The 25,323-nt window shown below is 48.5% G+C and overlaps 1 protein-coding gene across 2 annotated transcripts in view; it reads right to left on the bottom strand.

The window, feature by feature from the left end:
• GTSE1 (G2 and S-phase expressed 1) overlaps positions 1-24,232 on the bottom strand; it is a 29,184-nt gene extending 4,952 nt beyond the window's left edge. The window contains exons 1-9 of one of the 2 annotated variants that reach the window (XM_008534043.2): positions 24,048-24,232; positions 23,515-23,615; positions 15,948-16,005; positions 15,223-15,847; positions 12,549-12,719; positions 11,742-11,868; positions 9,742-10,092; positions 4,139-4,211; positions 1,780-2,019 (exon numbers count right to left, since the gene is read on the bottom strand). In XM_008534043.2, coding sequence (XP_008532265.1) covers positions 1,780-2,019; positions 4,139-4,211; positions 9,742-10,092; positions 11,742-11,868; positions 12,549-12,719; positions 15,223-15,847; positions 15,948-16,005; positions 23,515-23,593 — 1,724 coding nt within the window. In that variant the 5' untranslated portion in view covers positions 23,594-23,615; positions 24,048-24,232. Of the gene's footprint in view, positions 1-1,779; positions 2,020-4,138; positions 4,212-9,741; positions 10,093-11,741; positions 11,869-12,548; positions 12,720-15,222; positions 15,848-15,947; positions 16,006-23,514; positions 23,616-24,003 lie in introns of both variants that reach the window. The other variant, XM_008534042.2, reaches the window with a different exon arrangement.
• Positions 24,233-25,323: the final 1,091 nt, after the last annotated feature.

Raw genomic sequence — 25,323 nt, 5'->3', positions numbered from 1 at the left:
CATGTAGCTACCGAGCACTTGAAATGTGGCTAGTGCAAGTGAGGTTCAAAAATTCAATTCTGAATTTTGAATCTTATTTAATCTTAATTAACTAGAATTTAAACAGCTACACGTGGCTAGCGGCCTCTGCATCGGGCAATGCAGGCAGAGAAGTCCCCTGCTCCCTGCTGGCCTGTATCTCACAGCCTCGTGGACGGAAGAGGACGCTGCCTGTCCACCAGAGTCTGTAGCAGCCTCTTGGGGTTGGAAAGATGAGGCCGTCATAACCTTCCCACCCACGACCCAGGATCCACAGATATGTGGGCTACTCTTTGCAGAATCCGTAGCTTTAGGGGCTCCTAATGCTGGCCTCATCCATGGGCAGGGGAGCCCCCTGTCCACTCCACAGGAACCCCAGAGTCCAGGCCTCACTCGCCCTATTGCCTGGAGCCTCAGAAGCTGCCTGGCTCAGAAGCATCAGACCAGAAGTGGAATTGGAATTGAAGTGGAAAACAGGGGTCAGCGTAAGGTCCTTGCATTCCCAGAATCCCCCAGCCTCTCCCAAAGCTCGGCTGCGGCCCAGTGAGAAAACCAAAAGCCCGCTGTCTTCGCTTCGCCCGTTAAACCTGCCTCACAGGGAAGCTAGTGACCAACAGCAGAGTCCACATAGGTGACTCCTCTCATAAATACTTCCTGAGCACCACTACATGCCAGGAGCTCGTTCTCAACTCTGAGGACATGGTGACAAGTCTGGCAGAGAATGCCCCAGCTGTTAGGGAGCTTCTGTGCTGACGGAGCATCAGACGACAGTCAAGTAAACAAATACATACCTTGTTCAGGTAGCGAGAAGGAGAGAGACACTCTGAGAAAACAAAGCAGGAAACAGAACACAGGGACTGAGTACAGAGCGGGGTTTCCCAGAAAGGCCACTGAGTTCGGCCCCTGAACGTGAACTTCAGTTATGGGGAGGGGACAGCTCCACCAGGACCAGGGACAGGACAGCAAGGACAGACCTGTCGGAGGTAGGGCGAAGGGACAGTGTGGCTGGAGTGAAGTGACAGAGAGTGGGAGACGGGAGAGAGCGGGCACTGCAGCGAACCCAGAGCCTGCGTCTCAGGAAGCCTGAGCGTCAGCAGCCCTGACAGGGACCCTGGAGCGCAGGCTGCAGCACTCTCCTCAGGGCCCAGCCGCAAGGGCAGCACTAGATCTCGGAGTGCCGACGCGAACGCACCTTCCTGTGCAGCTCCACCCAGAGGGCTCCTCCCAGCGAGAGCCCTCATCCATCCAGTGTACAGCCACGTGTTGCTTAATGACGGGGACACGTCCTGAGAAACGCATCGTGAGGCGATTTCCTCATCGTGTGAACACCACAGACTGTGCTCCCACAAACCCGGATGGTACAGCCCATCCACACCTAGGCTCTGTGGTACTCATCCTACGGGACCACCGTCGTATCCACGGCCCGTCAGCGACCAAGACGTCGTCACGCGGCACACAACTATACTCAGGTTCAGGCTTTTTCCCTCGCTTGCCCAGCCCTCCAGCCCAAACCCAGGATACGACAGTAGATGATAATAAATATGACGAATGAGAAAGCCAGTGCCTTCTCTTCCTTTCAGAGAATCCACAACAGCGCGGGGGGTCAGGCTCCTGTCTCTGTCGCTGAGAAGGGGTGAGAAACCAGCCCGGCTGGGTCCTGACAAGTGACTCTAAGTGCCAGACGAGGCAGCCTTTCCAACACAGGGAGCGCTTGAGGGTTCATGAACGTGAGACACACTAACTGCAACCTTTATCTCTTACCTCACTGCAGACTTTTTCCGGGGCTCAGAAGAAAGCTGCCGAGCAGACATGCACAGGGGAGAAGCCAGGGGCCTGGGCACGGTTTTAGGGGTCACCAATGGGAGTCCAGAGAGTCGACAGCCAACAGGTGTGGGCAATGCTGACATGCGTCTTGTCCTCACGGGGGTCCTCGCACTGCTTAAAAGGCTTTGTGAGGCTGGCCCTGAGGAGCGTCTCGCAGGAGTGCTATGGACAGTCACCCTGGAGAGACAAATTGGAGTCCTTAACAGAGATGACCTTAAAGGAATCTAAGGATTCAGTCAATCTGTTAATGCAGTGGAAAGTCCTACGGTTTCAACATAAAAGATTCAAGCCAGCAAAACCTGTTGGAGCTCTGTTCTCAGACAAGGAGGGGCTGCAGTGAGGGCAGGGACTCAGAGCTGCTGCCAATCCCCCAGGGAAACCCTGACATGGGCTTCCGTTCCTCAATGGGCAAGGCTTCCCCTGGCCTCACAGGTTCCAATCAAACGTTCCTGCACTTTCCGGGAGGGACCACGAAAGCATACTTCATGGGAGGTTCAGAAGAGATCTAAGTCACCTTTTGATGGGATAAATGTTTCCATAACGAAGTCCAGACCCACAGCGGGGTCTGGCTGGGCAAGGGAGTGGACAAGGAGGTGTCACTGTGTGTTCATTCATCCCCAGGTTGAAGGCTGCCTGAGTCAAATGTGAATGCAAAGAGTAAGTCAGGGCCCCTGGTGCTTGTTTCGCATGCATCTCTCCTTCCAGCCCTGGCAAAAACACCCATGGCTTCGACTGCCCAGAATCTTGCACAACTGTCAGTTTGTTTTATTGTTGTTGTTGTTGATAAAGAAGAGAGGCTGAGCAAAGCCAATGGTTACAAACATGTCAGGACATCCTATCAATGTGGAGCCCACAGGAGGTCTGGGGATCACCTATCAGTTCTGTCATCCGACAAGGACAGCCTTTTATGCTCTTCAGAAAGAGTCTGAAAACAAACTTTAAGTGAAAAATAGCATCACTCCAGGAGCACAGGCAGAAGGGAGGGGTGCTATACAGTCCAGCTGCCACTCTGCAAAGTTCTGGAATCACTACCCTGCGTCCTTTATTGCTGAGCACTGGCAGCTCCAGAACAAACTCCAGTGAAAATAAATAAAAATATAAACAAATGTAATCCTCGAAGCCACCCTGGGAGGTAGGAGCTATTTCCTCACATACAGGTGAGAAAGCCGGGGCACAGAGAGCTAAAGCAAGGTGGTGAGTGGCTGTCTGGCTGGGGGTTTTCTCTGACCCACTGTGCGTGGAAGGGAAGGAATCCAGTATGGCTAAGGCTGTAAGGGAAAGCACTGGTCAACCCCGTGAAGCGCCTCGTCAGTTCACATACAAGTAAAGGAAAGCCCAGAGTCGTGGAAAGAGCCACACACGGCCCAGGCTGGTCCAGGGCAGAGCCAGGATTAGGGCCCCTGCTCCGGAGCCTGAGCCCAGGGCTTGTCTTGCCCATCCTATCCCTGCAAGGTTCAAAGCAGGGCTCCCACGCTGGCCACACACCAGGACCCAGCCCTGGAAACACTGCTCCCATGGGTCTGAGTGTCCTCACTTCCACCTTCACCCCCAGTTGCTATGCACAGGACTGAGTAGCAGTGGGCAGGGTCCCTCCACTGTGACAGAGTCCTCAGAGAGCGGGGCTGGGACCTGGCCATCAGAAAGGGCCACATGTGTGGATGAAGCAGCCCTCTGACCTCGGCAGGTGGCAGTAAACGGTGGCAGCAGGAGGACAGTTAAGGGGAGGAGGCTGCCATTTGTGTGAGCAACTCCAGCCCCAGCCTAGGCCTCACGCGTGTGTGTTTCTTTACTGTCTGCAGGATCTGCTGTGCTGTGTTTGGTACCACCCCCCCGGACAGATGAGAAAACAAGGTCAGGAACAAGACCAGGAAGTGGTAGATCTGGGATTCAAACTCTAGTCTGAATAACTGCACCACGCCAGGGGTCTTTACCCAGGCACAGAGTCGCCTTTTAGACCCTACAGATGCTGGCTCCACCCCAGACCAACCAAATCAGAACTTTGGGGGTGGGCTGGGCACTTGCAACTGCTGTGAAGGCATTCCTGCTGTGTGGCCTGGCTAGAGAAATGCCCCGGCTCAGGGCTGAGGATCAGCGTCTACACCACAGGAGGCAAGTCTGTGGCTATGGTAAACTGCAATGGATATTAAAAAAAAAAAAGTGGTGCTGCAAGAGACTGGGGCTAAGGGCAGACCCACGTGGCCATCACACACTTGAGAAGGCCCTTTAAGAAGTTAGCAGATGTGTTAGTTAGTTTTCATAGTAACATTAAAAGGAAGGAAGCAGATCGACTCATTACCTCCCCACTGACGTGCAGGACTGTGGCCTCTGCGCCCGAGAGAACTTTGGTGTTGCACTGCCTGGGGGTTCACCTGAGATGAGAGAGTAAGTGTGCAGTCAAACATGGAGCAAGTGAGAAGTCCATTGTTTGGGGCTCTTCACCAAACGGGCAATTCTCCTCTAAATGTCTCCATTCTCCCAAGTTGCAGTGAAGATAGCACAGACAGGAGACAAAGGTCGGACAAGTCCACAGGGAAAACTTGCCGGGCCCAGGAGTGTGAGGGGACACGTCCTTTCTCCAGGGGACCCACCCCAGGCAGGGCTTTAGCAGGCAACCAATGGCTACTTATCCCCAGACAGGAACGGAGCATGACTTTAAGGGTACCGAAGAGAAGGCAGTGCTCAGCATAACCAAGTCACATCTACCTGTGGGACACCTGAATTTGCTAGACACTCGCCCACAGAAGCAAGACTAATGTGGTCAGGTTCCCAAGAGAGCCCCACAAAGCCCACCAATGCTTTCATTTTCCTGAACAAGGACATCACTAAGATAATCATAAGATGCTACATTAATTACATGCAGTCTTGCGGTGGACAAGCATTTCCACGTGTATGATCTCATCTGATCACAAGGTGATGACAAGCAGGCTGGGAGGGCTGAGCACGGCCCAGTGCAGGCCCCAGATTGCAGTCCCACAGTTAGTTCCCTTACAACACTGGCTCCATGGGAACCAATCCACAAACTCACTCTGGGGCCCCCAAAGCCACAGGTGCCAGGACGCCCAGGCAACATCTTGCTATCTCTTGGAAGCCATAGACAGAGAGCTGTCCCCAGAGCCCCTACCCCAGGCCCCAGGGAGAAGGTGGGGCTGGTGCTCTGAGACCCCTTTGCAGCAGATGCTCTGAGGCAGCCAGGCATGATCCCGGACACTGCTCCTGCAGGCAACCGCTCTCTGGACCCTTCCCATTGTGAACAAACCCGCCCCTGCCCTTGCCCTTTCCTCCCTCCCCACTACTGTCCCATGTCTCTGCACCTCTTCAAAGCGAAACCTCCTCAAAGGAGCTGTTGCCACATGCTTATCTCCACTTCCCATCTCTTATTCTGTTCAAAACTGACCTTATCAAAGTGACTCATCCACCAAAAAAAAAAAAAGGTAAAAATCTTGAGAGACAAACAGCAGTCTCCTGCCACACCCGCCCTACTTCCAACTTGCTGTTTCTTGTGTATTTCCCTTCATGATTCTAAATTACATTTGCAGCTACTTCTTCATTTCTCAAAAACATTAGACGTCACAAGAACCTAGCTCCCTCAGCCCCAGCCACCGCCCGATACGGTTCACCTGGCCGTCGGTGTTGACAGTGGACTGCAAACATGCACAGCTGAGCCAAATGGTATATCTCCTTTCCGGGGCTCCCACCCTGCCCCGACCTTGAGATCTTAATAACTGCCTCCATTTTTTTGTTTGTTTCTTATGGTGGGTGTGGGGGTCAAAGGGGTCCCTGTGACTACATGTTCCACAACCTCTGTCTTTGGGAGTATCTTCCACGCAGTTACCCAGCTCGGGGCCCTGAGCCCACAGGTTTCATGGAGCCCTCTCTGAGACTGTGCTGGCCTCTACCCTCACCCCAGGAGCCCCTCTCACCCCCCGTGACAGGTTCCCTCTTTCAGGAATCATGTATCCCCCTCTTTATTGTTTTCTCCTTCATCTTGTTGGAGCACTCTTCCGGAGCTCCCAAAGGATGCATGGGAGGGCAACTATTTTTATGAAATTTTACATTATTAAAATATCTTTATTTTACCCTCACAATTGACCAATGGCTAGTCCAGGGTCAGGATCCTACGCTGGAAATTACTTCCTCCCGAAGTGTTGAAGGTGGGGTTCCATCTACGGAGCTTCTACTACTGTAGAGACAAGTCAAGTCATTCTGGGTCTCCATGCTTTGTGTGGCCCCCAGGCAGCACACAGAGTCACAATAAATGACAGTACTTGTCTCTGCAATATTTTCAGAAAGTTGTACACGAAAGCTCCCCTGCAGGGCTCTATTCATTGTCCCCATGTCTCTGTGATGACAGCTGGGGTCACACTTATGGTTATAACTTATGGTTATAAGTGCTCTGAGTCACAGAGCAAGCGAGACGCCACACAATTGCAGAGCTGTGTGTTCTGAGTGCTGTGCTCACTCCCGTAGCCTCACCAGCACTGAGCTATGGAACAGTGGGGCCCAGGATGAATGAGGAAAGGCCCTGTCCCTAATGTTGCAAAGAAACAAGGACTAGTTGCTAAAGCGAGAATGCAAACGTTAGAGCCGGAGGAGCCATCAGGCACAGTCTGGGCAGCAGAGAGAAGTCCTGCGGCTCCACACAGCTCGACAGCAGGGGGACAGCTGCCATCTGTGGGAAGACAACCGTGGAAACCCACATTTTATCTCCAAGCATGACTTCTCCTCTGAAGTCCAAACTCATACACGCCCTGTCTGCTCAGCACCGCCCACTGCAGCACCGGAGGCACCTCGGACTCAGCAGGTCCAGACTGGACCACAGCACTCTGCCCGGGAGCTGTGCTCCCGCCAGGCCTCCCATCACTACGAGGGGGAGCACCCAGGGGCCCCCGCCAAAACCTCAGGGCTGCTCTTGAGCCCCCGCCACGCAGCCACATCCCACCCTAGGCTGCCAGAATGCCTCCCGGGTTGGAGCCCGTCCTCACCTTCTCCACCACCACCAGAATCTCTTGTCCAGATCCCGGTGAGGCTTCCATGTGGTTCTCTCTGCTGCCACCCTTGCCCACTAGGACCTGTTCTTCCCTGCTTAAAACCTTCTTAAGTACTTCCTCCTGCGCTGAGATCACAGGGAGAGCCATTCTACAGTCACAAGACACAACACGACCTGGCCTGTCTTCATCTCTTGTTATTCTTCCTCTCGTTCACTAACTGAGGTTGCGAGTTTTTTTCTACTATCCACTCTCCTCTTTGTCTTACTAAGAAATTTTAGCTGGGTATAAGATTAAAAAGCATGTCTTGGCATCCCTTGTGGGTAAGTGTGGTCACCTAAGTCCTGAGTAATGACATAAATGGAAGTGGCTTGCACGACTTTCAGTAAGTCTCCTTGAAAGGTAGAGATTTGTTCTTCTTCACCTATTCCATCTTTCCTGCAGGTAGGTATGAGGGCAGGAGCTGGTGCAGCCATACCAGACCATGAGGGAAAGAAGCTAATCATGGCGAAAAAAGATGGAAGACGCCATACCAGCTCTGGAATGTCTACCCAGACTTTACGTGAGAGGGAAGTAAACATCTGTCTTGATTAAAATCAATGTTACTTTGGGCTTATGTCAGAATCTCATCCTAACTACAATAACTACATTCCTACCTTTGTGCCATTTCCAGAATTTGTCAAGCATCTTTCTGCCTCAGTACATTTGCACTTGCCATTTCCTGCCTGGAATGTTCTCCTTCTGGCTTTTCTAATGGCTGCCTCCTTTCTTCCCAAGGTTCAGACCTCAACTCCATGTCACCTCCTGAGGGGAGCCCTTCACTGACCATCTTAGGTGTAAGGACCCCTCTACCTAAACTCTTCCCCTACACACACCAGTCACTATGACATCAACCTCTTTATTCATATATCATCATCCTTCATTCGTTTCATTATAGTTATGATCTCAAAGTATACTCATTTGATAACATTTCTTATCTTTTACTATTGAAATGTAAATTCCATGAGAGTAGAATCTGTCTTATCATTACAGTCCCTGCACCTAAAAGAGTGCCTAGTGCTGGAAGACACTCAATAAAATGGCTCATCTTTACATGAGCAGTAACTCAGAATGAGGTTTTCTGGCATTAAAGGCCAACTGTACTGGCTGGCAATGCTGCTAACCTCAAAATATTCAAGCCACCTAGAAACCATCAACTTGAGGGAGGAGGCCAGAGCTACCCTCTCCCTTAAATCAGCTTTGCACAATTTTCTGTGTTTACAAATTTATTAGACTAATTAACTGTGACCAAACACCCACCCACTACCTGCCAGACACCATGCTGGGCTCTCTGCCTGGTGGCCCTGTCAGAATGCTGGGGCAGGTGGCAAGAGCCCAAGGGGAGCTGGGCAGTCTCACTGATTTGAGGAGACAGTGACCAGGGTCCCGGGAGGCTGTGGAAGGTGGAATTTGAGGGGCAGAGTACTAGGGAGGAGGGAGCTACAGAGAGAAGGAGCTCTAGCAGTCTGACAGGGACCCTGTGTCCACTGCACAGTAAGCAGCAGCACACATGCAGGGCGGGATGCTGAAAGGCCAAGACAAGAACAACTGCTGGGAAAACCGCCATTGCTCACAAGGGCTGGGAAACACTCACGTCCCACCAGCCAGAGTGGAGACCTTGTGAACACATGGCACACTAGTAGGGACTTGGAAAGGCCACATGTGAATGACAGGGCTGGAGTGTCCCAAGAGTAAAGGCTATTCAGGACCCGCCCATCAAAGCTTAAAAAGAAGCCTCAAAAGGATCAAGTTGACTGGCAAACTTAACTGCCTGCCAAAGCAAAATTCAGCTTCTCAAAGACACCAAATCCAGACGTTCAAAAATGTAAAATTTACAATGTCCTGGGGCTGGCCCGGTGGCGCAGTGGTTAAGTGTACACGTTCCACTTTGGGGGCCTGGGGTTCACTGGTTCAGATCCTGGGTGTGGACATGGCACTGCTTGGCAAGCCATGCTGTGGCAGGCGTCCCATGTAGAAAGTAGAGGAAGATGAGCTCAGATGTTAGCTCAAGGTCAGTCTTCCTCAGCAAAAAGAGGAGGACTGGCAGCAGATGCTAGCTCAGGGCTAATCTTCCTCAGAAAAAAAAAAATTTACAAAGTCTAGAGGGCAATAAAAAATTAAACATGTGAAGAAATAGGAAAATGTGACCATAACCAGGAAAAAATTAGTCAAGAGAAACAGACCCTAAAATGACAGGGAAGATGGAATTAGAAGAAGAAACAGACTTTAAAACAATCATTATAAGTATGTTCAAGAATTTAAAGGAAAACATAAACAGCACAAGGACAAAAATGGGGACATTACAATGTCAGAAATGAAAAATTAACTAGATGGGCTTAACAGCAGATTAGACATACTGCAGAAGAAAAGATACGTGAACTTGAAGACATGACAGCAGAAACTATCCAAACTAAAGCAGAAGACAAGAGGCTGGAAAAAAACAGAACAGAGCTTTAATGCCCTATAACACATGTAATTAGAGTCCCAGGAAATGAGAGGAAGCAAGAAAAAATATTTGAATAAATAATGGCCACATTTTTCCCAGATTTGATTAAAAATATTAACCCACAGATCAAAAAAGCTCAAGGACTCCCAAGCAAGATAAACACGAAGAAAGCTACATCAAAATGCTGAAAATAAGAGAAAACTGAAGAGCAGCCAGAGAACAAATGATATGTTATACGGAGGGGAGTGAATGTAGGATAAGAAAACCACTGACTTCTCCTCCAAAACAACATGAGCCAGAAGACATTTAAAGTGCTTTAAGAAAAAAGAAAGTGAAGAAATCACCATTACCAAAGCTAATAATTTTTTTAACTTTAAATATAATTTCTTCAATATTTTAAAAACACACTAAAATTTATCCATTACTTACCAGTAGAAAACTTAGGAATTTTAAATTGATTTGTAGGAGTAGGCATAACCACTGTCTTGGAATTCAGAAAGGAATCTCGTCCTCTTGTACTCCCAGTTGTATTCCGTTGAGAAGACTGTGACAGACTGGAATGAGAGGTTGGCCTTGGGCCTCCCTGCTCTGGAGTCTGGGGTTGGGCAAGAGCTGTCAACTCAGCAACCTCAGCCCACTTGCTTTGCCTGCAGGACACACCGGCAGGGCCAGGCTGCAGAGATGGCCGTGACACGGCAGGTCCCGTTCTGCCTAACTGGTTGGTGTGTGACAGAGGCCGGGAACTATCTGCAGAAATACTTGGAAGTTCACTTGATTTAGCTGAAAGAGGAGACACACAAAATCTGGTTATCACTCAAGCTTATGTTATTTTTAAATTATGAAGTTATTTAACAAACGCCTCCAAGATATACTATCCTTAGCAGATCTACGTTAAAATGTTTTCAAGTGAAGAAAAATTATTTCCATCATGATGATTTCCACGTAAGAAAAATCTATGACATAGGAACAATATTCTCTGTGTCCACCAGGCAACACCTCACATCCAGGACACCCCAGGTCCCTCAGGGTTAGCTGGGTGTGTTCTAAGGAGCTAATTCGGACACAGTGACAAAGATGCACATAAGTACACATGAACCCAAGCTCTCCGAGCTTCACTGCCGACGTCAGCAGCAGAAGTCTACCCGTGCTGAGAGGACAGGAGAGGAGAGTCTAGTCCTGCCCCACCTGTTCAGTCAGGGAGGTGAGAAGGGGACAGGGAGAGAAGACACAATCATTACTGGTTGGTTCCCTTAAATTACAGGGAGGTTGGGTCATATCGATCATGAGTGCTACTTAAAACAGAGTAGCAGATAAACTAGGGTGAAAATACTCAGCTGCCAATATACCCTATACGTAAGTCAATCTGGTAAAAGATTCTTAAAGAAAACTAAGAGAATGCCTAATGCCACAGCTCATATTCTTCAGTGCCTAACAGTCTTACAGTGTTCCTCCCCACACACTATCATATCCAACCCCAGTGATTCTGCTATGGACGAGAGAGGAATATACACATACCAGAAGCCCCATGCAATCTGTCTCAACCTTTCCCAGAGGTAGGAATGTAGAAATCACAAACGAAAACAGTGCTGATGCCATGAACTAACACAGCAAAGCACACTCACAACACCTAACGTAAAGGAACTTCCTTCCTTTCACCAAACACGTGCCATGCGCCAGAGACGTGACTGGCACTTAGCACAGTTCTTCCAGCGCCTACAAGCACACTGCAAGGGTGGCACGGTCCCCTCGGTTTGTAAAGATATGGAAACAACCTAAGTTCTCTTAATCGCCAGGTGGCAGTCAGGATTCCCAGTCAGATCAGGCTGACTCCAGAGTTCACACTTCTCACATTTAGCGAACACAACCCACAGCACGCTGCCTGGACTGCAGGCAGTCTACAGAGCAAAGAGAATGTGAAGAGGGCTTGGTCCTTAAGAGCAGGAAACAACGCCTCTCCCTCCAGCCTATGAAGGCTTCTTCTCTTTACCACCAGATGGCATCCTTGGCTTGGTAAGATTAAAAGGTAGCCTGGATTTAAAAGGGTTTGGGCATGTGGATTTAAACAAACGTGCAGGAGTCACAAGGGTCATATGCCCTAAGTCATCTCCAACAGCCCCATCTAAAAACCTGTGCCTGATTACATCTCCGCTGCAGCTGGTCTCAGTGCCTGTCTGTGTCCGCAAGGCACTTGGAGCGTTCGCCTCCTGTGGCCACCCTAAACTAAAAACGCCTATCTTAGCATGCCTCTCCTCAGAGCAGCGGAAGCACCTTGAGGGGTCCGCAGTCTCCCCCCGCCCAGACACAGCAAGCCTTCCAGAAGCTTCTGCTGACCCTAAGTGGTTCTGTGAAAAGTCTCAGAGGAATGGACAGCATTCAAGGCCTCAGCTGGCTAGGTGTGGTCTGAGCCCACAGATGCTGGCCGGCCTTACCTTTGCCTGCTGCTGGAGAAGCACACGCACTGGACGTCACGCACGAAACACTGCCCGACGACGAGGACTTTCTTGCAAGACTGCCAGCACAACCAGGTGGTTTTAACAGGGTTTTCTTCAGCCCCAACTGGAACAAAACGTTAAAAACCAGAGTCATCAAAGATTTCATTATGTACCCATTACTTATTTCTGCAAAAGAGTTTTAAAGCAGTTTTTAATAATTATCATCTTGAATTTAAAGAAGAAAAAGGTTGAGCAGTACTTCTCAAAGTGTAATCTTCAAAGTCCTGCATGAGAAACACCTGGGGAGCTTGCTGCAATGCAGATTTTGGGGCCCCAACCCAGGCCTGCTGAGTCAGTAGCTGCAGGGCCCAGATTTTGGCAATTTCAAGAAGTATACACAGCCCAGTTTGACCACCAATTCGGGAAAATAAATGGCAGAGATGTGGGCGGTAGCCTCTCTGCCTGTGAGGAGCTGCAGTGTTTAATGCGCTGACGTCCCATCTCATCTGCTCAAGGACCCTGTGAGGGGAGCAGAGAGCATCTCTGCCATCACAGACAAACTCATGCTCAGAGAAGTTGACTCTTTGCAACTCACACAGCTCCCAGTGGCAGAGGCCAGAAGCCAGCCGGCAGCACACGCCAGGCCCGTTCTTTGCATCTCGACAAGCCGCTTCTCATGGGATCATATTTTCAACTTTCCTAACCCTGATTTTTATCAAAAGACACATCCCATGCATACAAAGCTGCCACCTTATTTCCCTTCACTCATAAGCCACAGCCCCCCTGCGGCCCCAGCCAACCCACCTTGCTTGGAACAGGGAGCGATCGCTTGCCTTGGACCAAGTAGCTTCCATTGGCTGGCAGGCTGGTGACATCCTGGGCAGTGCTGGGCTTGTCAGGGCGCACGTCCCTGTGGGATTCCTTTTCATTTAGGGTTTTCATACTGCAGGGATTAGCTGGTATCTCTTTCGTAAGCTGAAAGATTTTAAATTTAAATGTGAGAACTGTCTGGTTTTTAAGAATGTACAGACACACGAAGGCTTCAACTTAACGCAACTGCAGGCACCATCTATCCTCCCAACGCTAAAAATGCTCCTCGTTCAGCAACGAGACCGAAGGGAACACAGCGGCTCACTTCCTCTACCAAATCACCAGACAAAAGTGATGATGGAGTCTGCTTCCTCATTAAAGACAGGGTAAAAAGGATCAAGACAGATGATTACAGGAGCGAGAGCCTCTAAAGCTATTCCTCAGTCAGGACTCTTACGTAAGGATAATGAGGAAACTGCTTCTAGTTACACAAATTTCAAAATGCTGCACAGAAAGGAATCACTCATTAAATGGTCGTTCCCTCTACTGGAGAGGCTGCTCAGTTGCAATCACTCTTCTTTGTCTAGTACTGAAAGCCATTTTTCTTTGGCCGTCAGAGTCAAACAAAGAATAAATTCCAGACATTTAGGTACAAGGGCATTCACGGAACTAATCCACAGAGAGTTCAATGAGAGGAAAGAGAAGTTCATAAAGTCATAAAGATGAAGGTAACTCTTTCCTTTACATCATTTTTCAAATTGAGATATACCTGACATCACAAAAAATTCACCATTTTAAAGTGTACACCACAGTGGTTTTGTATGTTATGTTGTGCGACCATCATCACAATCTAATTTCAGAACATTTTTCTTGCCCCTAAAAGAAACTCACAGCCATTAACAGTCACCCTCCATTCCCTCAACCTCCCAGTCCAGTCCACCGCTAACCTATTCTCTGTCTCTATGACATAATTTTCTCATTAGGGTCACTTCGTATAAATGGGGTCATACAGTACGAAACCTTCTGTTTCTGGGTTCTTTCACTGAGCATAGTGTTTCTAGGGTCATCCATGTTTAGCATGTATCAGTAATGAATTTCCTTGTTGCCAAAAATATTTTGTGGTACGGATAGACATTTTATCCATTCATCAGTTGATGGATATCTGGGTTGTTCCTGCTTTTTGGTTATTAGAATAATGCCGCTATGGACATTGGTGCACAGGTTTTTGTGTGGACACATGTTTTCAATTCTCTTAGGAAAAGACCAAAGTGTGGAATTGCTGGGTCACATGGTAATTCTATGTTTAACTTTTCCAGAAACTGCCAAACTGCTTTCCACAGTGGCTGCATTATTTCACATGCCCATCAGCAGTGCAGGAGGGTTCCAATTTCTCCATATCCTAACTTTCATTGTTTGTTTCTCTTCATACTACAGCCGTCCTAGCAGCTGTCTTGAGAGCACATTTCTAAACAGCACAATCAAGTGGTCTAGTCGTTTCTAGAGGGGACCTCACACGTGTGAGGGTGTGCCAGCGAGTCATTCCAGAAGTGAATGAGTTTTCCCACAAGGTGGGATGTGGTGGGGGGTTCCCAAGTGAGCTCAAAATGCAGCCTAGCTGTATAGCTAACACTGCACTGACCAAAAGCTCAGCTCTCTGGCACCAGATCACTCCCCAGTACCCAGAAAACAAAAGGACCCAGAATAGCCAAAATTATACAACTTCTGCCCTGAGTCCACATATTACACACACACACCTCTGCCTGAGTCTACGTGTTACACACAAGTCCCTGCCCTGAGTCCATGTGTTACACACAAGACCCATGTTCCTCTCATTCTAGACACATCACTTGGAAATTTACATCCGAATGGTCTCCAGAAAAAGGAGTTTGTATGGTTAAAACAAACCCAGCTAATTAGGGGAAGTGACGGCCAGCGTGCCTCCTTGGTCCAGGGTTCTCTCTGTGTGACAGATGCACTTTCAGCTCAGCTCAATTCTGGGTTCTGATAGTAGGAGCTCCAACCTCCAACCTCCAGGGCCTCTCTGCTGCCTCCCCTCCCCTGAGCACAGAGCCAGATCAGGAAAACCTGGAAGCAGCCATCATCTGACATCACCTTCTCCTACCCGAGTGCCTGCCCCCACAAGCCTCTAGGACCCTGAGCTTCCCAGGGTTGGATGACCACACCTCAAAGGCATACCTGTCCACCGCCACTTCCCAGGACAGCTCATTCACTTAATGCCTGGGAGGAAAGCAATCTAAACTAAGTCACAGTTAAGGAGGATGACTAGATGCTAAAATTCGAGGGGAATTTTTAGAAGAAGTTGCTTATTAATGCAAATGAAATCCCTAATGGATGGAACGTCCCGTGTTATAACAAAACAAAAAGGGAAAATTTCAACGGAATTTAAGAGGAAGTGTTTTTAAGTCATCAGAGTAGGAAGGCAGCCCCGCCCACATCCACCCCAAACCCAGCTCCCGCGTGGTTATTGCTCTTCAAGGACTTCTCAGTCCTACGCTTCTGAGCTCTCAGAGCAGCTGCATTTCCAAGTTTCTCCCCATACAATGGAAACTCAAATAAAGGCCCATCACAGGGCATAAACCGAGAGGCCTAAGAAGCAAGGGAGCGTCTAGCTCCCCAGACAAATGTTCTGTTATGTGGTGATGTCTACCTTCTCCGTGGCCAAGTGAACGTTTTTCCCTCTAAGAGACAAAGTTCGGGGTGGCACCAATCTGCTGATGGCCTTTTTCTGAGTCACTGCCTGGTTTGGAGGATGAGCGGTACTTGGTTCCACTGGCAAAGGAGAATGAGAAGAGTGTGGTGGGCCCTGCCTTGGGGCGAGGCTGGCCTGGGCAGGAGCACTGTGCAGGGCCACGCCCAAGGGGGGCTGGGTGCCCGAGGGGGGCGGTCCCCTCAAGGGGCTGTCTGACAGGTAGTATGTCTCCCTTTTAAGTGACTTGGGGCTTTTCTTCATTTCATTTCCCTTCTCAAAGAGCTTTATTTTTAATTTTGATTCCTGTATGAATCTTTCCACACCCTGGCTCCAAGGGTCTTCAGGTTTGGCAGCTGGGGCCACCTTGTTTTTGCTGTTGCTTTCTATCTGCAAGGCCAGTAAGTGAGCTTCTTTATAAACTTCCACAAATTTCTCCCCAGTGAGAGGACTCCAAGTGAAGTGGCTTTCAGACGCTGGCAGAAGAGGCTCTTCGGGAATTTGATTATTTAAGTCTAAGCTGGCAGCAATACATCTTTCTTTATGCCCAACAGGTCCAAAAAAGACTTCGTCGTCTTCATTTGCACTATTTTAAAAGAAAAAGATTATTAACACTGGCATTTAAATGAAAGACTTCACTGACCGTGGTTATGCCCAAGGCAAGGGAAGAAAACCCATGTGTTTACCTTGAAGAAGACAGTGAAAGATCGAAGTCAAATTTTTCATCAGCCAAAAGAAGAATGTCTGGGGAGAAAAAAGCCCACTGTTATTTTAGGGCTGGGCCTGATAAAGAGGAAACATTACCAGTCTCTATAGCAATCAAAACTATTACAAAATTTCACTCCCCAAAGTGTAAGATATCATTATTTTAATAGTCACATTTTCATAGGGGAACCTAGATTATTTTTTTCCATTTCTTTTTAAAATAGCATCAGCCATTCTGTTTGCTAAGCTGCCCCAAAAGCCTAAGTCCTTATTTTTAAGATATACTCTAAAATGCATTCAGAGTCATTTAACTAGCTTTTCAAGACTAGGTAAGTCATTTTCAGGTATTGAATATTTTCAAAAGATCACTCGCCTCAGCTTCCCTAGAATTAAATTCCCTGCTTACAAACTACAAAACACCTATTCCTCTTTCAAAAGCAAATTCAATATTATTCACAGGCACAGTAGGGACTCCATATACATTTGCTGACTGCTATCTCTTCTTGGAGTCCATCCTGGACCCCCAGCTAAAACTGCACTCTGTACCCCTGTGCACATTTCTACCATAGTACCTTCACCAGCCCTGTCTGTTTACAAGTCTGACTCCCTCCAACAGACCCCAGGCTCCAGGTTAATGGGTCCCTTTGCTGGGAAACTGCTCCCTCTTCTAGCTCCCTCACCCCACTCCACTCCCACCCCTCCCTAGGGCTCCCGCAGCACCTAGACCTGACCTCTATCACTGTACTGGCCTCACTATTCTGTACATGTCCCTTGATCCTTCTGCGGGCCCCAACTAGACTATAAGCTCCTCCAAGATAGCAAATGTCTAACACTCTCCCAAATGCCCCAGTGGCCAACCAAGGGCCTGGACACTTAGCAAATGTTTACCAAAATGCACTCAACTGACATTTCAATACTGCAAAGTTCATACAGCACTTTCACAAATCATATCTTATTTGATTGATCCTAATAAACAATGTTGCATACTTATCAAAAATATAAAATTCGAAAATACAGTCATGTGCCACATTACTTTTCATTTTCCTTTTTTTTTAAGATTGGCACCTGAGCTAACAACTGTTCCCAATCTTCTTTCTTCTTTTTTTTTCTTTCTGCTTTTTCTCCCCAAATCCCCCCAGTACATAGTTGTATATTTTAGTTGTGGGTCCTTCTAGTTGTGACATCCACATTACTTTTCAATCAATGACAGACCATATACACGACGGTGGTCCCAGGAGATTAGTACCATGTAGCCTAGGTGTGAGTAGGCTGTACCATCTAGGTTTGTGTAAGTGCGCTCTATGATGTTTGCATGATGACAAAATCGCCTAACAACGCATTTCTCAGAATGAGTCCCTGTCATTAAGTGATGCATGACTATATACTAATATTCTAATTAGTCCTAATTACCTAATCAAGGAGAAGGTAGAAAGCACAAATGAAAGAGAAATAATCAGAGATAAAGGAAATTAAAAAATTCATAAGCTAGTTTGCTTAACTCCATGCACATAAACCTAAGAACTTGGCTGAAATGAATATAGAATTTATTTCTTGTATTTATTTAAAGAATTTTTTTTTCTTTCCTTTTTCTCCCCAAAGCCCCCGGGTACACAGCTGTATATTTTAGTTGTGGGTCCTTCTAGCTGTGGCATGTGGAATGCCACCTCAGCATGGCCTAATGAGCAGTGCCATGTCCACACCAAGGATCCGAACTGGCGAAACCCTGGGCCACCGAAGCAGAGCGCAGGAACTTAACCACTCAGCCCTGGGGCCAGCCCCTATTTATTTAAATTCATTTATTTATAAAACTGACTCCGAGAGAAAAAATCTTAATAGTCCAATTATAAAACAACTGAACAAATTTAGAGTTATTCTTCCCCAAAAAAGCACAAGTCCCAGATAGTTTCATAGGATAATTCTACCAAATCTTTAAGGAATAAATCATTCCAAAACTATCTATATTGCTCCAAAGGACAGAAAAAAAGAAACCTTCCAACTTACTCATCAAGTAAGCATAACCATACCAAAAGCCTATCAAGTTTGCTAAACAAAGCAAGCTACAGATCAGTCTCAATTAACACAAAACTCCTAAGTAGGAATACCAGCAAACAAAACCCAGCAACACATGAAAAGAATCGTCATCTGTCATGACCAGGTGAAGTTCATCCAGGACTTCAGGATGGTTTAATTTTATGCTATCTAGTAACATAATCAATATATTACTAGACCTACAGGGAAAGCCGTGGGATTGTCCCCACAGACACTGAAAAGGCAGATGATAAAATGCAACATAGACTGCTGACTTTAAAAGCTCTTCATAAAAAGTAACAGACATATTTTATCATTTAAGGAAGTATCCATCTCAACCCAAAAGCCAAAATGACATTTAATGGGACACCATCGGAAGCATTCCTCCTAAAGCCACGAGAAAATATATTTTATCAGTTGGGATAGGCTAACATGCTGAAGTAACAAACAACCCCCAAATCACAAGTGGCTTCTAACAACAAAGCAGTATTTCCACTCGAACTCGACGTCTGCTGAGAACAGGCTGGGGCCCTGTTTCACATCCGCCTCACCCCAGAATCCAGGGTGATGGGGCTTCCACCATGGGCAACACTGCTGGTCTTCATGGCAGAAGAAAGGAGAAAGAGCAAATTCCACACTGGTTCTTACAGATCCCGAAGTGACACATATCACAACATTTCCATTTCATTGGCCTTTCCAGCCACCTGAGCCAAGCCCAACTCCAACCGGCAGGGAAGAACAATTCTATCTTGAACCCAGGAGAAAAACAAAACAGAGAAATACTGAAGAACAGCACCAAGGTCTACCATCTGCATGTAAATCAGGCCACAAGCCAGCATCAGGCTTGATGGAGAACTAAAGAAGAAATTCCATCCAAGCCCAGCACATGGTAATGACGTCTACTGTCACCACAATTCTTAACATTGTTCTGGACGCATCACCAACACAATTAGACAAAGGAAAGAATGCCGAGGTAAAATGACCACAGTGCATACATGCTATGATTACAGACACAGGGAAATCAAATGAAAACTATTACAAACAGTAAAAGAATAAAAGCAGATGGCTGAGGACAAAATTACTACACAGCAATCAACAGCTTTCATATCTACACAGAACAGTTTGAAAATACTATGGAAGAAAATATCTTACTTACAGTAGCAGCAAAAAATACAAACTACCTATGAACAAACCTAACAAGACATACACAGATGGATACAAAGAAAACTTAGTATATCATAAAAGTAACATGTCAAATAAAAGGAAAAAACGAATAATTGAGATAAATAGAGAGACCCCTTTGGGGAAAAAAATATATGAAGTTTGAGCCATACCTCACACCATACCAGGACAAATTCCAAATAAGTCAAAGACTTAACTGAAAAAAATGAAACCCTAAAGGAACAAGAAGAAACCATGGGGAAATAATTTTAGGAGCCGGCCCTATGGCCAAGGGGTTAAGTTCTCGTGTTCTGCTTTGGTGGCCCAGGGATCTCTGGTTCAGATCCTAGGTGCAGACCTACACACTGCTCATCAAGCCATGCTGTGGTGGCATCCCACATAGAAGAACTAGAAGGACTTACAACTAGGATGGACAACTATGTACTGGGGCTTTGGGGAGAGAAAAAAAAAAAGAGGGAGATTAGCAACAGATGTTAGCTCATGGCCAATCTCCCCTCACAAAAAAAAAAAAAAAAAAATTATTTTATAACCTGGAACGCAGAGGTCTGAGACACCAAAGTGGAAGCCATAACATAAAAGACTGATAGTCTAATACATAAAAATGTTTGTTTTTTTCTTTTTTGAGGAAGATTAGCCATGAACTAACATCTGTTGCCCATCCTCCTCTTTTTGCTAAGGAAGACTGGCCCTGAGCTAACATCCGTGCCCACCTTCCTCTACTTTATATGTGGGACACCTACCACAGCATGGCTTGCCAGGCGGTGCCATGTCCACACCCGGGATCCAAACCAGCGAACCCTGGGCTGCCGAAGCGGAACGTGTGCACTTAACTGCTGAGCCACTGGGCTGGCCCCCATAAAAATGTTTTAAATCTCTGCAAGGCAAAAACCACCAGAAGCAAGGGGCTGGCCGAGTGACGTAGTGGTTAAGTTCACGGGCAACACCTCTGTGGCTCGGGATTCGCAGGTTCGGATCCCAGGCGTGGACCTGCACACTGCCCATCAAGCCCTGCTGTGGTGGCATCCTACACACAAAATAGAGGAAGACTGGCACAGATGGTAGCTCAGGGCCAATTTTCCTCACACCCACCCACACACCAAAAAAAAGAAAAAATCACCATGAGCAAAGTTAAAAGTAATAAAGAATACGTGCAGCTCACGTCACCAAGGCCGATGCATGAACAGCGCCTACGAACTGCTAAGAGGACAACATAATGGAAGAATGCACAAAGGATGGGAACGGAACATGAAATGAAATGTTCTTAAATATATGACAGGAAGTTCAGCCTCACACAAAAATACAAGTAATGAAAAATAAACCTACCTTGAGATTCCATTTTTTAGCTATTAGATTGTCAAAACTCAAAAAGTCTGATAAACTGTAGGCAAGGCTGTGAGGAAAAGAGCAAATCCACACGCCGCTGGGGAGGCGGACGTTACTACGCTCTACCGGCAGTGCCTACCAAAGTAAGGCACGTTCCCTTTAACAAGCAAGTCTACTCCTGCGAAGGAATCCTACAGACACCCACGATGTTATTTAATGCAGCAGCATCTGTGACAGCAAGACACTAGACACAACCTAAATGTCTACCCAGAGCAGACGAGATAAATTACAGGACAACACCACAGAAACACTATTTAGGCGCAAAAAAGAATGGTAACACTCTTCATATGTTGATAAACAAAGATCATCAAGACTAGTCAGGCACAAAAAAGAGATGCAGGACAGGGTTCTATACACCATATAAAAAGAGGGAAACCGAGCGACATTGTACACAATGGGCTTGCACGTGCACAAAGTCAGTCTGGAAGAACACCTAAAAGACGATGACATCGATGGCCTCGGGAGGAGGCAAATGGGTGGCTCAGGGACAAAGAGGAGAAGGAGACAGATTTCACTTCTTACATGTCTGAACTGAGGAAGTCAGTTTTATAGGGCACTTCTAGAAATGTCCAACTGTCTGGTGTGGAAAAAGGAATCCTGGATCAGGAGTCACGGAAAAAGCCTTCCACTCCAGGCTCTGTGACTGGCTCCGAGTGACCGTGGGCTGGCTGACTTGTCCATTCTGCAAACATGTGACTGCCACGCCCTGCACGAGGTGCCAGGCCGACAGGGGGTAAACGGTGCTCCGTGGGGAGTGCACTGTCTAGTGGGAACACTGAGTGAAGGGCAGTGTGGTAAGCGGCCAACGTGGAGGTGGGGACACCTCTGAGGAAATCACAAAGTGTCCAAGAAACTGGCCAAAGGCTGGAATAGCTGGAGGTGGAAATGCAGGTAGTGTCAGATCCCAGAGGGGTTTATGCAAATGCCACAGGAAGCTATTGAAGGGTTTTAAGCAGAAGAGTGTTATGATCTAACTTGTGCTTTTAAATCTTTTATTTTATTATTATTATTTTTTAAGGTATGCTTCTTGGTGAGGAAGATTGGCCCTGAGCTAACATTTGTTGCCAATCTTCCTCTTTTTTTTTTTCTCCCCAAAGCCCCAGTACATAGTTATACATCCTAGTTGTAAGTCCTTCTAGTTTTTTTTATGTGGGATGCTGCCACAGCATGGCTTGATGAGCAGTGTGTAGGTCAGTGCCCAGGATCCAAACCCCAGGCCACCAAAGTGGAGTGCACAAACTTAACCACTATGCCACCAGGCCGGCCCCTTAACTTGTGTTTTTAAAAGATGACCCTGGTTGCTGTGTAGAGTGTATCAGAAAGGAAGCAGGCAATATCTATTGAAATTACAAAGGTATACACTGGCTAAAGTGCAAAATATACAAGTAGGTGGAAGTGAGTTAATGTGGCTAAGACCAAGGTGGTGGCATTCGGGTGGAGTTGGAAGGAGGTAGATGGTTCCAAAACATCTTCTGAAAGCAGAAATGACAGTAATTGATGACTGAATGAATGTGGCAGCTTCACAACTTGGACAGCTGGGTGAACGGAGGGGTCATTTAGTTACATGAGAAAGACAACGAGCAGGCTAAGTATGTGGTGGCGGGGGAACAAGCTGAGTTTGAGGTCAAGACATTCATGTGAAGATGCCAAACAGACAGGTGAATACACAAGTCCAGAGCTCAGAGGAGAGACTGAGCTCAAGACAAAATGTGGGCACCAGCAGAAAGCAGATGGGGTTGAAAGCCATGGGAATGCCTGAGAGCCCCTAGGGTGTAAGTGCAAAGAGACCCCAGACCAGGTCCTGGGGAAGATGAGCTCCAGAAGATGGTAGAGAAAGAGGAGCCTGCAAAGAGATGGAGATACACCAGCCAAGGAGGCCGAAGGAAAACCAAGATGCCTCAGAAGCCAAGGAAGAGAAGTTTCCAGAAGCAGAGAAGGTCGAATGTTACTGAGAGGTTGATTAAAAGAGGACAGAAAAATGACAGTAGATTTCGCAACACAGATGTCGTCAGTGGCTGATGAAAGCAGCTTGAGTGGAGTGGTGAGGGCAGAAGGTGTTGGTAGGGGTTGAGGGATGTGCAAAACAGCAAAACAAACAGAGAAAGCTCTTGAAGTCTGCCTCTGAATGAAGCACAGAGCAATGGAGAGGGAGCAGAGGATCTGGGGACGAGTGAAATTACAGAAGGTATTTGTATATCAATGATGGGCATGAACTAATGGACAGGCAGAAAGTAAGCCTACTCAGGGAGGGTGACAGAAGGGAAAAAGTCCTCAAGAAGCAGCAATGGGGTGATATTTGAAAGGGAGGATGCAACAGGAAGGAGGAGAGGGGGGCAGCAAATACCTTCCTAGATACGATGAAGAAGCAATGACGACTGCCAAAGTCTCCAGGATGGCTTCTGCAGAATGGAAGTGTTAAGGCTATTCGGAGACCCAGGCTATCTGCCTGGTGTGGGTGTTGTGAGGAACAAAGGACAAAAGGATATCAACGCACTTCAAAAGAAAAGAGGGCACGGCCGTTAGCTCATTTTGTGAGGCTGTACTCTCGCCTCAACACCGGAACCAGACAGGCAAGTTACAGGCCAGGCTCACTCACTGACATGGTCGCAAGGATCCTAAACAAGTCTTAGCAAACAGGAACCAGCAACAAAGAAAGCAAGCAAGCATAAAATTCAACTCCACAAATATCTGAGTGCCTACGAAGTGCCAAGTAGTGTGCTCCACACAGGGGATGCTGCAGTAAACAAAGCCGGTCAGAATCCCTGCTGGATGGACCTTAAAACTGGGGGCAAAGGGGGATGGAGGAAACCGAAAAACAAAGACGTTAGAGGGATGCAAACTCCTTGAAGACAGGGGCCATGAATAAACACACGAGTAAGCTCTCGCTGAAGCATTACATCCAGCTTCATCTCCACGGAGCTCCCTGAACAAAGCGCCGCACAAACAAGGACGTACCATCCTTCACGGGAACGTCCCCTTTCGCCTCTCCGGCCTGGCTGGCGGCAGGCTCGTCGCTGCCATCCCCTCCTTCCATGGCGAGAGCTGTCAGGGAGTCACTGCAGGGAGGACGAGGCCAGAAGTGAGCAGGTGTCAGCGCCCAGACCCGGCTCGCCCCCCACAGCGAAGCGAGCAGCGCGGCCGCGTCGGGGAGCAGGAGGGCGGCAGAGGCCACCCAAGAGGTGGCCCGAGACCCTCCGCGACGCAGCCCCAAGGGGCGCCGGTCCGAGTGAGGCCTGAACGCCCCGGACAACAAAATTCCCAGCTCTCGGGTGGGCTGCGGGGGGCTTTGGTTTCCCCCCGGGCGGCCCCGTCCTCACTGCAGCCCGGGCGCAGCGCCGGGCTCCCCTCGGCCTCCAGCCAGAGCCCAGGCCCAGTCTGAGCTGCGCGCAGCCCTCCCGCCCTGGACCCCCCGCGAGGAGGGTGGCCCGCCCCAGCCCTCCTCACCCTCGAAGGGGAGCCCAAGCCCGGACCCACGGTGAGACCCTCACCCCGAGTGGCCACGACACCCGGGCGGCCGCGTCTCCGCCCCGGATTTAAACGGGGCGCGGGGGGCCCGGCGTGGCTGCGGATTGGCCGGTTTGAAAGAGCGGCGCAAAGTCGCCGCGCCCGGTGCATTCTGGGGGTTGTAGTCGGAGGACACAGGAGGAGGAAGGCGGCGCAGTGAGCTCGCGCATGCCCGGGGTTCGGCGCGGGCCTGCGGTGAGCGCGCAGCTTAGGGTTGGGGGGTCGTTAGGACTCACTGTACATGTCCCTGCAGGTTCGGCATTGGGGCAGTTAGTGTGGCAGGGGTCATGGTTCTGTTCCTAGCTCTTTGTTTGTAAACGGAGGAGAGGCCCCTGGCCTAATGGTTAAGTTAGGCGCTCCACTTTGGCGGCGGCCCAAGTTCGGTTCCAGGCGCGGACCTACATGACTCCTTGGTGGCTATGCTGCGGCAGTGATCCACATTCAAAACAGAGAAAGACTGGCACAGATATTAGCTGAGAGTGAATCTTCCTCAGGAAAAAAAAATATCCTAGCTTATGGTGTTGATGTGAAGACCAAATGAAAGAGGCGCATCTACTCGCTTTGTAAAGAAGTGTGTGTCAGTTCCTAACACAGTAACAAAACCCAGTCCCTGCCCTGAGGACCGCACAGATGACACTGGGTGACCAGACACGCTGGTTCCTGCTTCTGGACCAGCAGAGGCTGTCTGGCTGTGCGGGCCAGCGATGAGGGCCTGAGCACAGCCAGAGTGTGGCAGAAGCCTGGCCTGAGCTTTGTCACCTGCTGGGGAGCCGCATTTGTTCTGACAGCAAAGGTGGGCAGGTTGGAGGGGTGTGCCTCAAGGCAGGGTCTAATGGCCAGGTGATGGAGTCTGCATGGGGGAGCGCCTGTGCTGGGGCAAACAGGAGCTCCCTGATCTGTACCACATGGAGGACTGGCACGTGGCCAATCAGCGGCAGCTGGAGACCTCACTTGAGCCTTGGACTGTGGACCAGGTATAAATAATACCCAACTCATGGGCTTGAGGGTCAAATGAGGGGCTCCACCGAGGGCACGGGGGTATGAAGCTGTTGCTCTAATTATCTGGGGCTGGTGGATGGAAGAGGGGGCAGGAAACAGCAGCCTGGGATGATTCTCAGGGTCTGCCCCCGGAAGGCTGGGACTCTGGAGGGAGAGCACCATTTTCAGGGACTATGATGAGCTACTTATTTGGGCAGGTTCGGTGGGGAGCTGTCCAGGGGGCAGTCATCCCCCAGGAGCTCCGCCAAGCAGGGTTCCAGG

The sequence above is a fragment of the Equus przewalskii genome, chromosome 29, assembly GCF_037783145.1.
Source record: "Equus przewalskii isolate Varuska chromosome 29, EquPr2, whole genome shotgun sequence".
Classification (NCBI taxonomy): domain Eukaryota; kingdom Metazoa; phylum Chordata; class Mammalia; order Perissodactyla; family Equidae; genus Equus; species Equus przewalskii.
This window is presented reverse-complemented; position numbering and strand designations above follow the sequence as displayed.